Source organism: Carassius auratus, chromosome 8, assembly GCF_003368295.1.
Source record: "Carassius auratus strain Wakin chromosome 8, ASM336829v1, whole genome shotgun sequence".
Taxonomy (NCBI): Eukaryota; Metazoa; Chordata; class Actinopteri; order Cypriniformes; family Cyprinidae; genus Carassius; species Carassius auratus.
Genome location: NC_039250.1, coordinates 15,075,757 through 15,089,509, shown reverse-complemented (window position 1 = coordinate 15,089,509; position 13,753 = coordinate 15,075,757). Strand labels below are relative to the sequence as shown.

The 13,753-nt window shown below is 36.5% G+C and overlaps 1 protein-coding gene across 1 annotated transcript; it reads left to right on the top strand.

Moving 5' to 3' along the window:
* The first annotated feature begins 766 nt into the window (after window positions 1–766).
* Window positions 767–4,150, top strand: LOC113107939 (uncharacterized). Its single transcript, XM_026270771.1, has 6 exons — window positions 767–842; window positions 919–967; window positions 1,855–1,894; window positions 2,438–2,468; window positions 2,542–2,625; window positions 2,849–4,150. The coding sequence occupies exons 1-6, from the start codon at window positions 767–769 to the stop codon at window positions 3,286–3,288; spliced, it is 720 nt and encodes a 239-aa protein (XP_026126556.1). The 3' UTR covers window positions 3,289–4,150.
* Window positions 4,151–13,753: the final 9,603 nt, after the last annotated feature.

The following is a 13,753-nucleotide window of genomic DNA, read 5'->3' as shown; positions in this document are numbered from 1 at the left end:
TCCAGATAGGTAAAGTTTGTGACAATTAACCCCATGCAATATTGTTTATGAAACATGCATTGTGTTTATTATCCGTATAAAGCATAGTTTAAGCAAGGTTTTGAACTTGGATCCCCACAGAAAACATAATGATTGATAATATTAACAGGGCTCATATGTTAATCTTTGATTGTACAGTATATCTCAACACAACTCAATTCGTATTTGAGTCATTAAGCACGGTTTAAGTTTAATTTTGTGTTTTGGTCATTTTGACCTCAAGGGGTAATTTTTTGTTTTGCAAAAATGTAATTGCATTGGACTAAAACCTGTACTGACTTACAGTACAGTACTGACTCAAATTCAGCATTCAAAAGCAGTAATTCATTTTATATTCGTATTACAAAAACAGAATAATAATCAACAGTAATATACAGAATAGTAATTTAAATGGGTGGAGTGGTGAAAAGGAACCTGGATGGATTTGTATGGTCAGATAAGCACTGTTTTACACAGCTTTAAACACACTTACAGTACTATGACGACGCGTCATGTAATTATTTGTTTCCTCAGACTTGAAGAATTTTGGCTCGGAGTCAAGCAGGTCTTGCATGAGCAAAGCAGGAAATGACACTGGATCGACTGGACTGAGAGCCTAATGTTTTCAAAGTATCGATACTCCACGAGTAGGCTGTTTATTTTGGGCGTTGAAGAAAACACGTGGGAGAAATATACATATATATTGAGGTGTCTGAGAGCATGGAGCGGCGCTTTTAAACGGTCCGTTATGGAGATGACAAGCGAGGAGGCAGCCTGTCAGGTCCACGCAGTTTTCATGGAGCCCGAGCCCGAGCCCGTGAGCCGTCTGAGGGCAAAGTACCACTCACTGCGGAGACAAGTGTGCCTCATCCAGTCCATCAGCGTGCTCTTGTGCTTCAGCTGCTGCGTGTTCACGCTCCTGTATCACGCGTTCCCGCCGACCTCCAAGGTAAGACGCATAATAGTCACGTTACTACTCAATGAAATTTGAAAGTGTTTTAGAAACCTTTGCAATTGTCTTCATTTATATTTAATATTCGTACATGGCAACACGTACAGTACAATATGTTATAACCGGTTTTACACAGATTGTGTAAAATAAAAGTGTGTCAAAAGAGCTAGTGTTTATTTCTATTACGGTTTTTTTTTTTTTCTTGTTTTCCATTAGTCAGTATTTATATAACATGTCAATACCTTACCTGACCCTACTGGTCACACTTTATTTTAAGGTCCAATTCTCGCTATTAACTAACCATTAACTATGACTTTTGCCTCAATTCCTTATTTGCTGTCTATTAATAGTTTTAAGGTAGTTGTTAAGTTAAGGGTATTGGGTAGAATTATGGATGTCATGCATTATATGTACTTTATAAGCACTAATAAACAGCCAATATGTTAATAATAGACATGCTAATAAGCAACTTATTAGTGTGAATTGGACCCTATACTAAAGTGTTACCACTCTACTTGATTTTTCAGATTTATTTATTTATTGAGAATGTGCTGACTGAATTATAATTCATGAGCCTGAAATAGATACTAATAACCATTGTCACTACAACAAAGAAATAAGTTACCTGTGAAACTAAGACAAGTAGCCAGGAGTAAATTGCACACTGGTCAAAAATGAATCTCTGATGAACAGAGAATCCAATGGCACATTTTTGTAAAAAGTGTTACCAGTATTAATGGCATATGATAATGACTTGTTGGATAATCACTAATAAAAAAGGAATAAGTGCTAGCATTTAATAGATATGTAATAATACATACACTCTTAAAAATAAAGGTGCTTCACGATGCTGTAGAAGAACCTTTTTGTCTGTTTCACAAAAGGTTCTTTGTGGCGAAAGAAGTTTCTTCAGGTTACAAAAAGGTAAGAGAGATAAAAGACCTTTGACTGAATGGTTTGATTGAAACTTTTCTTTTATTTGCATCGCTGTGAAGAACCTTTTACGCACCTTTATTTTTAAGAGTGGAGTTACTAGTGTAATGGAAAAATATGGTGCTCACTATATGATTACTTAAAAGTAAAATTAAAGTTAAATTTATTAGTTCCTTATTGGAAATACTATATCTGGAAAGGTCATCTGCATGGACTAATCACGCAAAACCTGCTACTCTTTCTATTTTGTCATTCTGTTGTTAATATTTTTACCAAATCTTTTTTTTTATATATATTTATATATTTATTTGATTTTATATTTTTTTACTTTTGTGTTTGTCTGGGTCCTGGGGTGCCATGGGGTGTGTAGTGGTTTATTAAATATGTTTTCTCTCCCTTGCTGTAATGTGTTTTGTGTGCTGTCAAAAAATAAAATAAATTTAGGCCACAAAATAAGGCCACGACTTCCCCACAATATCTTGATCAGTTAAGGATTCATTGTGTGTGTATTAAACAATTGCTCTCTTTTTGTAGGAAAATGGAACCAAGGAGACAGCTACATTTGGTAAGTTGAATTCTACTTTATGTTGTTATGTAAATTCACAGAAATAAAAATCTTGCACTTTTTATCCATATAGGAATGCAGTATCAAGGTGTTGAATGGCATAGCAGAGAAAAAACAATCCAAACACAAAGAATCACATCTTTCACTCGTTTGACAGGTAGAAAGTATATCCTATACACTGATTACAGTAAGACATAATGCACAAGTAGAAGTTAATAAAAACTATTATCATTAAGTTAAGATGAACTGTAAGCATGAGTTGTGAGAACTTATGTCTACACTCTTTAAAAAAAAGTGCAATGCAATTTGAATTCTCAGAGATACTTATGCATGTAAAAATATTTTGGCCAAGTGTATTCACACATTTCCCTTCTCTGTAGTTCAAGACAATGCCAACTTCACTGAAAAAGAAGGATATGTGCCGTGGATGGATACACCAGAGTATCCGACACCAAACAATAGCAGATACTTCATCCTGGATGACAATAATGAATCTCTGAAAGTCCTTCGCGATGGAACATACAAGGTTTCTCTTCAGATTACGTACAAAAAAATATTCAGCGAAAACACAAGTGAAATATTTCTGCAACATGATATTCGTCATTGTACTGAGGCATATGATGGAGCCCTGACCCTGCTCGTCCACTGTGAAACAGTCAACCTCAAATACTGGACGAAAACTCTGTTCTCTGAGGGTATTTTTTCTCTCAAAGCTGGGGACAGACTCAAGGTGTGGTCCAACAATCGGAAACTCATTGACTTTAAAGGGCAAATTTCGCAAAAAACAGCCTTTGTGGCATATCCTCATTTTTCCACATGAGGATATGGTGAATATAGAATTCACTAAAAAGGCCATTTCTTCTATAGCTTTGCATAAAAATCAAAAGGGCTGCCATGAAGTATCATATTCATCTGAAAGGACCTTGTGGTCTAAACACATTCCTCTTCTGTCAACATAATAATTTGAATCTCAGATTTATTTGTATAATCAATAGCAGAGGTATGTACAGAATAAAACCTTTATGAAAAAAATACTGTTGTACAGTAATGGTGTCACAAGGTAATACCAGGGTACTTTGATATCATCTATGGTACTGAAAATCATTCCTTCTAACAGTATTTTTTGGTATTTTCTTTTGTATGAGAAGACTGCTCTGCTTCACGGCTGGGGACAAAAGAGGCATTGGCTTGGGTTTTTAAAACATTTTTAAGCACTACAACTGTGGAGGAATTGTAATTTAATAATGAAGTTGTATTTTTGATGCATTTTGATTGAACTTGGTATGAAAATATACTGTTGTATGCATTAAAATACTGCATATTATATTATTTATGCTATTGTAATCTCTACAATGCTATTGTAATATGCTTTTGTATGTTATTATAGTCAGATTAAGGATTTGGGCTGTTGATGCAAAGGTTACAGGTTCAGTAACATTACGGATTGAAGAGAGTGGTCAATACCCTGTATTGCTCTGTTCCCTAGTGAGTTTTTGAGGTGCATCGTGGTTGCTGTCATTGGAATTTGTAGGCTGTAAGTTACTTTGTAATGAATAGGTTTGCAATCACCAAATATGACCTTTATAATGATTTGTATTAAAGATTGTTTCATGTATTTGAATACATCTTCATACTGACATCATTCTTTGACCATGAAGAATCAATAAATACTATTACATAAAGTTGTCTTTATAATATTTTTCAGATTTTTTACAGAATATCAGGAATATTTTTTCTGCTAAATTTCAGATATTTCAGACAGCAGATATTTAATTAAAGAATAATATTCTAGACATTCAATTCATGCAGCAAAAATACTGTTCAATTCATTAGAAAACTACTGTATACAGTATAGTTTATTTACACACTAGGTTTAGGTTTACAGTTGTTTATCATTGTTAAATAACAATGTATCATATGCTCTATTCTTTTTTTATTAAGCAGCCCTGTTGGCATTGAGTAAAAGTAAATTGATTCTAAATAAACATGATACATTTATATTAGGTTTATACAGTACAACTGTACTTGTAGCAATCTGAGTTCAGTAACTGTCTTGAGGTCCTTTGCTGATTCCCACCGCCTCTCTCCACCCAATGCTTTCATTGTTAGCTCTCCACTCTTCTGTCCCAATAAAGGCATAAAATAGCCATTCATATAATAAAAAAATAAATAAAGAGAAAATAGACTAAACCATCAATTATTAATGAGCAGTCAATGATTCATGGCTAGACTGAGTCAGAGCATCTCAAAAACACCAAGTCTTAAAAAAATCTAACTATATGTATTCTATTTTCTTTTCATTTAGTGAAAGTGAAAGTGAAGTGACATTCAGCCAAGAATGGTGACCCATACTCAGAATTTGTGCTCTGCATTTAACCCATCCGAAATGCACACACACAGAGCAGTGAACACTCACACACACACTGTGAGCACACACCCGGAGCAGTGGGCAGCCATTTATGCTGCGGCGCCCGGGGAGCAGTTGGGGGTTCGATGCCTTGCTCAAGGGCACCTAAGTCGTGGTATTGAAGGTGGAGCGAGAGCACTCCCCCCACCCACAATTCCGTCCGGCCCGAGACTAGAACTCACAACCCTTCGATTGGGAGTCCAACCCTCTAACCAGTAGGCCACGACTTCCCCCTATTATGCAATATGTGTGTGTGTGTGTGTGTGTGTGTGTGTGTGTGTGTGTGTGTGTGTGTGTGTGTGTGTGTGTGTGTGTGTGTGTGTGTGTGTGTGTGTGTGTGTGTGTGTGTGTGTGTGTGCGTGCGTGCGTGCGTGCGTGCGTGCGTGCGTGCGTGCGTGCGTGGTTGGTAAACCGTGATCTCGGGGTGTTAACACTTTGTGGTGAATTCTGTGTGTTCCGCGTCTGCACTGATTAGTTGTGGGCGTCTCCGTTAAAGGGGGGGGGGGGAAATGGTTGTTTTCACTCAATATCCTGTTAATCTTGAGTACCTATAGAGTAGTACTGCATCCTTCATAACTCCAAAAAGTCTTTAGTTTTATTATATTCATAAGAGAAAGATAGTCTGTACCGATTTTTCCCGGAAAAACACGACCGGCTGGAAGCGTGGCGTGTGGGCGGAGCTAAAGAATCACAAGCGCGAGTAGGCTTTTGGGTTGAGAGCGTTTGGAAGCTGTGACATTACCGTGAGGAAAAAACCATCCAAAACAAACCATGGCTAACAGTCAGATTCAGCGTATATTTATGATCCAGAATCAGATCCAGAGGCTGAAATTTAACAAGAGCAGCATCAGCAACGACGTCTCTATGTGGTATGTCCTGAAACTGTGCTTAACGGTTTTGGAAAATGACTAAGTTCCACTTTATGTCGTCTTTTTTATTTTTTTTAAGCTGTACATGTGGAAAGTGCAGTTTGATGACAACATCGCGTGTTGTTTACTTGATGTGTTTACGCGGCGATAGCTAAGTTAACAACACAGAGATATTTGAAGCAGTTTTACTCACCGTATACGTTTCCAACACACGATCGCGACCCTTTTTCGTTGGGACTCCATTATCCTTAAGAAATAAACGATGTGCAAATCCGGCGTCAAACTGGGCCTTGTTTGTAAAACAAGCATCTTCGAAATGCAGGGAACAAACAAAAACACTTGCACAACTCCGTTGATGCTCTGTAAAAATAAACTCCATCCACTGGTCCCTTAATGCTGTTTTTTTTTTTTTTTTTGGTAATCTGTGCAGGGTTGTCTTGCCCTGGCAACCAAAAACACACATCTTTTGTGACATTTCGCGATGCTCTCACTCTGATCAGTGAATGTCTGTGCTCTCAGTGCTCTGCTATACGGGAGCGCGCGCTCTTCCGGCAGAAGTGCCCTTAGGACCCATATAAGGAAATTCCGCTCCATCTAATGTCGCACAGAGCCATACTCGAAAAAAACTTTCCGAAACTTGTGACAAACCGGAAGGAGTATTTTTGGAACAAAAATACTCCTTCAAACGTACAACTTAATTTTTTTTAACTTTGTCCATGTTAAGCATGAAAATCCAACTCTTTAACAGTGTAAAAAATTCAGTATGAATGAAATAGCATTTCACCCCCCCTTTAATTGTATCAGCAACAGCTGCCACTCATTACTCATCCACTATATATTGGCTTGTCTCACGTCTTGTGTTTGTGAAATCGTTGTCTTATGTTTGATGTGGTTCCCCTGTTCGTTTGGCTCTCAAGTGTTGTTTGCGTTTGGATGTCTGTGTTTCTCTAGAACCTCATTCACTCTCCGCACGTTCACTCAGCCACAGACACTTACCTTCGGCTCTATTCCCCGCAGTTCCTGTGCCACTCTCTCCTGCTGCCTACACGTCGATGTCATCTGGATTACTCACCTTCTCTCCGCCATCAACTGGATTCCTCACCTCTTCACCATCACCACGGATTATCGTCCCTCTTTGTTTGTGTACTCTGATTCATATCTTCCCATTAAACTTGTTAACTCGCATTTGCTTCCAGACTGTCCTTTCACCCACCGTCACAGTATGTGTAAAGACCTCTAACACTAGCTTGCTCTATTCTTTTTTTTTATTCTGTTTTCTTTTTATTTATTATATTATTTAAAATCCCAAGCTACGTGTACTTTGTTAACCCAACTGAGACTTGTTATAGCACTTATATATCTTTGCTCTTTTTGTTGTTTTTGATTGATTGTCCTCATCTGTAAGTCGCTTTGGATAAAGCATCTGCTAAATGAATAAATGTAATGTAATGTAATGTAACTAGAAGTGCAATATAGAGTTTTATATACATATAAGTGCAGAGTAAGTGAAGCTATGATGTACAGAATGTACAGTGGAGTTGCTATATACAGTATTGAGCAGAGTATATACAGAATATAAATAGGAATGCAATTTAGGGATTGTATGTACATTATGGACATAGCAATGTAGGATTATATATATACACATTATGAACAGCAGCAACATGAGAACAGTGGAAGTACATACAGTTGGATGAGTGTGCAAAAGTATTGTTAAACAATGTATTCTATGCATAATAACAGTGGTGCAATGATATTTTTTATAGAAATAGTTTACTGTGCGTTGTACAGTAACAACTTTAGACAGTTTACAATAATAGCTAGAACAGTGTGCAGTCTGTACAAAATATGAGTATTGCAAATACATGTATATAAAGTACTGTGACCAGTGCAGTATTAAAGCAGTTGCAGGTTAGATTGGTGGTGTGGCGTTCAGAAGTGTCACAGGCTCGGGGAAAGAAGCTCTTCCTAAGCCTACTAGTGAGAGAGTGTAGGCTCCGGTAATGCCTGCCGGATGTAAGGAGGGTGAAAAGTCCATGGTTAGGGTGAGAGGCATCCTTGATGATGTTTCTTGCCCTGTCCAGACAGTGCTTGTCATAAATGTTCTCAATGGAAGTTAACTGAGTGCCGGTGATCCGTTGAGCAGTTTTCACCACATAAATATAGAGCTTTGCAGTCAAATGCGGATCAATTGCTGTACCATACTGTGATGCAGTTTGTGAGTATGCCCTCAATGATGCTGCGGTAGAATTCCACAAGGATCCTGGGACTCAGGTAAACTTTATTAAGGCTACGTAAGAAGTAAAGGCCTTTTTGACCAGGGTGGAGGTGTTATTGGACCAGGTAAGGTCACCAGAAATGTGGATGCCAAGGAACTTGAAACTCTACACACGCTCCACTACAGCTCAGCGATGTAGATGGGTGTGTGTGTATGACTCATAGTCCACCTGAATATATATATATATATTCTTTTTTCACATAATGTACATTCTGTCTTTTGGATGAGACATTAAACCAAGGTCCTGTCTCTCTGTGGTCATTACAAATCCCAGGATGTCCTTCGAAAAAGAGTAGGGGTGTAACCCTGCCATCCAGTGCCCTGAATGGGTTTAAGCTTTGTGAATGGGTTTAAGAGGAAACTCTTAGCAAATAATTTGTGCTGCTATTTAGGAGAACTTTTAGGGTATACTCACACTAGGCACGGTTGCCTTGAATCAAATATGATAAAATAATTTTTTTTGTAGTGGAAAAAGCCATGTGTGGAAAATGAATTGTAACAGGTTTCTGTGGAAAACAAAAAGATGCCTTTTTCATCCAAGTTGACAAACCTGTAGAGAAGAACAAACATTGAGATCCCCAAAACAGGAACTGCTTTTCTCTTCCTGATTTCTTTCCCAGAGTGTGAATGATGGAATGAGGAAAAACAAGCTTTGCCATGTGGCTTGAAGCCACAATGGAATCACAGATCTTCACACACTTGTAAAATGGACATAAAATGAGTACTGTTTGTGACACATAATCATTGTATACAAACCTACCTACATGAATGAATGTAAACCCTACACACTTCATAGGGTTAAACAGTTATAACAAATACTATGTCCTAAATAGCATGACTGTTGACTTTTATAACTTAATCACAGTTATAATGCGAAATATGTCCAAACTGGAATTAGCTGCATATTTTTTCAATGCAATACAGTCCTACCTTTCATTCCTCGAATGAAAAATCAGTCATAGCAGACATAATTACAGAGGATGAGTGTGCTGGAAAATCACATTTGGTTTTTGATTAACTTCATCCTCATATTACTCTGAAATGCCAATTATAAAATGTCAAATTTTGTTGTAAATTACTGGAGAAATATGGGGCATGCATACATGTGATGTTATTCATCCTATGTATATAACTGTTGTGCAAACATTAAATTATTTTAATCGCGATTAATCACATTATTGTCTGCGATTAATCCCAATTACTCATACTGTTATGCAAAAAATATATAATGCATTTTAAAGTAGTGTATTGTGCACCTTTTTCATTTTAAAGTAGGCCTACTGCTATATGAAAAAAGTTTAATAACATCTTGTTTGCAAACACTTCAAACGTATAAGGTGCCTTTTACAGCAGTGTTCCTTTTACATAGTAGCAGTTAAAATATTTATTGTTTCCTAAATCTCAATTTATAACATTAATCTAATTAAATTAAATATAGAACAAGCTATTTGTCACTGCCAACACATTAACGTTTTTATAGAAAATATTTTATAGTTTATTATAGAAAAACTAGTTATGCTCAGAGTCCAAAGCCTCGATCATAACATTATAAAAGGCACATTCCTATTAGAGACCTGCACGATCGTGGGATCCATCGCAGCAGAGTGTGGCACGGGACAACACTTGATGGGCAGGTAGAGACTCGTGTAGGCGGGATGCAGAAGAATACTAGTGCATCTAAATAAATTAGAATGTCGTGGAAAAGTTAATTTATTTCAGTAATTCAGTAATTCACATTAAATTGTGAAACTTGTGTATTAAATTAATTAAATACACACAGACTGAAGTAGTTTAAGTCTTTGGTTCTTTTAATTGTGATGATTTTGGCTCACATTTAACAAAAACCCACCAATTCATCATCTCAACAGATTAGAACAGTGTTTTTCAACCTGTGGTCCAATGGTATTGAAGGTGGGCTGCCAATTACTATTCAAGATTCAAGATTTTTATTCGTCACATACACAATTATATAGAGCATATATAACCAGCAGTGAAATGTAAGTCAGTTTCGCTCCATGGACAGTGCAATTACACTGATGAAAATATACATAAATATAGCTATGAAAGAATGAAATAAAATCAAACAATAAAAAATAAGAATAAAATATAAAAAATATGTATACTGTAGAAGTAAATATAGACTGGAAAATAATGTGCATGAAAGTACACTGTATTATTAAATATTAAGAGACCCAGGGATGTACAAGAGGCAATCTGCATATGTGCATTATACTGTAGTCTTAAATATTAAGATACACATGTACAAGGCAAATGTGCAAACAGGTTGACACTGTCAGTATGTCAATGTGAGGCAGCAAAGTGAAACAATGGTTACTGGGGTGGATGGAGTCCTTGATGATTATAACAGCTCTGCTTTGGCAGGGTTTGAGGTAGATTTCCTGCAGAGAGGGGAGAGCAGACCCAGAGATATGCTCAGCTAAGCGCACAACTCTCTGCAAGGCTTTACAGAATACACTATTGTAAATACACTATTAAAATAAATAATAATATTGTTCATATATGTAAAAATGTCTAAGTCATAACATCATTTCATATATATAATTAAATAAGAAAAATATTAACTTTTTTAAATATTAAATATTTAACTGTAACTATGCTTTAACTGTAACTATGCCACTATTTGAGCTCGCTGATTGGTTTAAGAATAAACTGCCAATTTATCTTAGATATTTTTGCTGCATATGCTACAGCACAACAGCAGTTGTGTCAAGCCGTGCCTACCCGAGTTATTTTCTGTTCATTGCCAGTTCATTCAATAAATACAGTTAACAATCTAGATTCTGAGTACTAAGTTATTAACCCAACAATAGTGGGGTCAGTTAATTTTTTTGCAGTGGGCCGTGCAAACATATGTTTTTTCGGTTGTGCGGGCCGCGAATTGAAAAAGTTTGGGAACCGCTGGATTAGAATATGGTGACATGACAGACAGCTAATCGACTCAAAACACCTGCAAACGTTTCCTGAGCCTTCAAAATGGTCTCTCAGTTTGGGTCACTAGGCTACACAATCATGGGAAGACTGCTAATCTGACAGTTGTCCAGAAGACAATCATTGACACCTCCCATATAAGGAGGGTAGCCACAAACATTCATTCCCAAAGAAGCTGGCTGTTCACAGAGTGCTGGACCCAAGCAAGTTAACAGAGAGTTGAGGGAAAGGAAAAAGGAAAATGATGCACAACCAACCGAGAGAACCACAGCCTTATGAGGATTTTCAAGCAAAATCGATTGAGTGAACTTCACAAGGAATGGACTGAGGCTGGGGTCAAGGCATACAGACATGTCAAGGAATTTTGCTACAGTTGTTGAATTCCTCCTGAACCACAGACAGTATCCCCCATTTACCAAGAAATTTTGGAGCACTTTATGCTTCCTTCTGCTGACGGCTTTGGAACCTACCCACACTGCAAAAAGTGACCATGGTGTTAGCGTGCTTGACTGGCCAGCAAACTCACCAGACCTGAAAGAGGAAAATGAAGAAGAGGAAAATAAGAAACAAAAGACCAAACAAATGCAGATGAGCTGAAGGCCACTGTCAAAGATTCCTGATCACCTCCATGCCACGCCAAATTGAGGCAGTAATTAAAGCAAAAGGAGCCCCTACCAAATACTGAGTACATGTACAGTAAATTAACATACTTTCCAAAGGCCAACAATTCACAATTTTTTTTATTATATATATATATATATATATATATATATATATATATATTTTTTTTTTTTTTTTTTTTTTTTTTGAATTTGTGGGTTTTTGTTAAATGTGAACCAAAATCACCAGACAATTTGAGTTGAATTACTGAAATAAATTAACTTTTCCATGACATTCTAATTTATTTAGATGCACCTGTAATTTGGGTGTGCTCACAGTAGGCAGTCTCAAACCCTAAAGCCTGGTTCGTTTGACTAGTGTGATCACTCCGTTTAGCACTCCCTGGCTTGGTTGGAAGAGGTGGGTAAGAGTGCAGTCAAGTTATATATAGATCAGTGAGTGTGAGCGCTAACCATGCCAGAGTGCAGATCTTCTGACATGTGTTGCATGATTGGGTGAATATTTTTCAGCAGCAAAAGCGATAGATCTTTAAAGCAATATATTGTGTGAAGGACGTGTGTTACCGCACCCCACATGACTAATATAAAATAATAAAATAAAATAATAAACCACAAAGTTAACAAAATGATTCACTCCACTGTGTTGAGCAAGCACTTCTCTGCTGTCTTCACGTGCTATTGGAAACTTCCCATTTATAAATAAAGTCATGATTACGAGCTCCTTGCATTCTTTTCTGTTAAAAATATCATTGGACAGTGGTTTGTGAATGCTGATGCTTAGCCTAAATAATTTGGTCAGGAACATCCCCTCCTGTGACCCATGATTTGTCTTCATGTGTATTCAGAGCCAGTGAACAACTGACTTTCATAATAGTAATAATAATAATAATAATTAATAATAAAGTGTGCAATAAAATAATCAGATTCACTCAATTTATTGCTTCAGATCAAATTGCGAATGTACTAGTTATGCACACTTGTAGCAAATTGGGTAACACTTTAGAATAAGGTTCCATTAGTTAATGTTAGTTAACTACTTTCGTTAACATGAACTAAGCAAGAACAATCCTTCTACAGCATTTATAAGTCTTAGTTCATGTTAATTTCAACATTTACTAATGCATTATTTAAATCAAAAGTTGTGCTTGTTAACATTAGTTAATGCACTGTGAATTACCATGAACTAACAATGAATAAGTGTATTTTCATTAACTAACATTAACGAAGATGAATAAATACAGTAATAAATTTATTATTCATTGTTTGTTCATGTTAATTAATACATTAACTAACATTAACTAATGGAACCTTATTCTAAAGTGTTACCGCAAATTGTCATAAATGTATGTTTTCCATATTAAATAAAATCGCATAGGCCTGTGCAAAACAACAAACAATGTATGTATCATGAGATGCTGGGTGTGTGATGTGATGACAGCACTAGTGTTATTCATGAGATTCATGTTGTGTGTGGTTCTACAATAAAACAGAAAAAAACTCAATTACTTTTCTAATAAGATCCCTTTAAAAAAGTCATTATAACTTCATGCAGCCAAACATGTGAGAAATAATATTTCACCATTCCTTTTATAACTGAGGAAATATATCAAATAACACAACTTATCAGATAACAAGGAATAACACTTAATGACACACAGAGTGAAATACAACATAGAATCCCAATGAACTCCGAACCAAACACGCAACATCGGCCTGTAACTTTTGTCTGCTCACAATCTGTATGCTTTATTGATTAGTAGTGTACAATAGACACAGCATCTTTACCTTTGTCTTCTCTCCACTGAGTATCAGAACCACATTTACTCAGGAAATGCTAAAATCAAATAGATTGCGGTGCAGCTATAACAACTATAAAAAATAATAATAAATAAAATATATTAAACATGATCTATCTCACAACATGACTACAGATTGCAAAAATACTTTCTTGAAGTGAACATGCCATGTAGAATTTAGCTAGCAGCCTTGTAGAAGGGCCCATTCTGAAGAGTTCTGGTTGTTTATAGTCGTTTGGAATGTCCCTTTCAGCTGTGAAATTCCCCGGGGAGAATGTTATCATTTAATTCATTCCAGTCAAAGAACATGTGAGACTGGGAAGTTTTCCCCTGGTTTCACAATGAATTCAAGTAAGTTGAACTTTG

Excerpts from the sequence above, each read along its gene's own strand:
- LOC113107939 (XM_026270771.1), top strand. The coding sequence starts at position 767 with ATGGAGATGACAAGCGAGGAGGCAGCCTGTCAGGTCCACGCAGTTTTC. Across the intron at positions 968-1,854 it reads CGTTCCCGCCGACCTCCAAG|GTTCTTTGTGGCGAAAGAAG; the intron begins GTAAGACGCATA and ends GTTTCACAAAAG. Across the intron at positions 2,469-2,541 it reads CAAGGAGACAGCTACATTTG|GAATGCAGTATCAAGGTGTT; the intron begins GTAAGTTGAATT and ends TTATCCATATAG.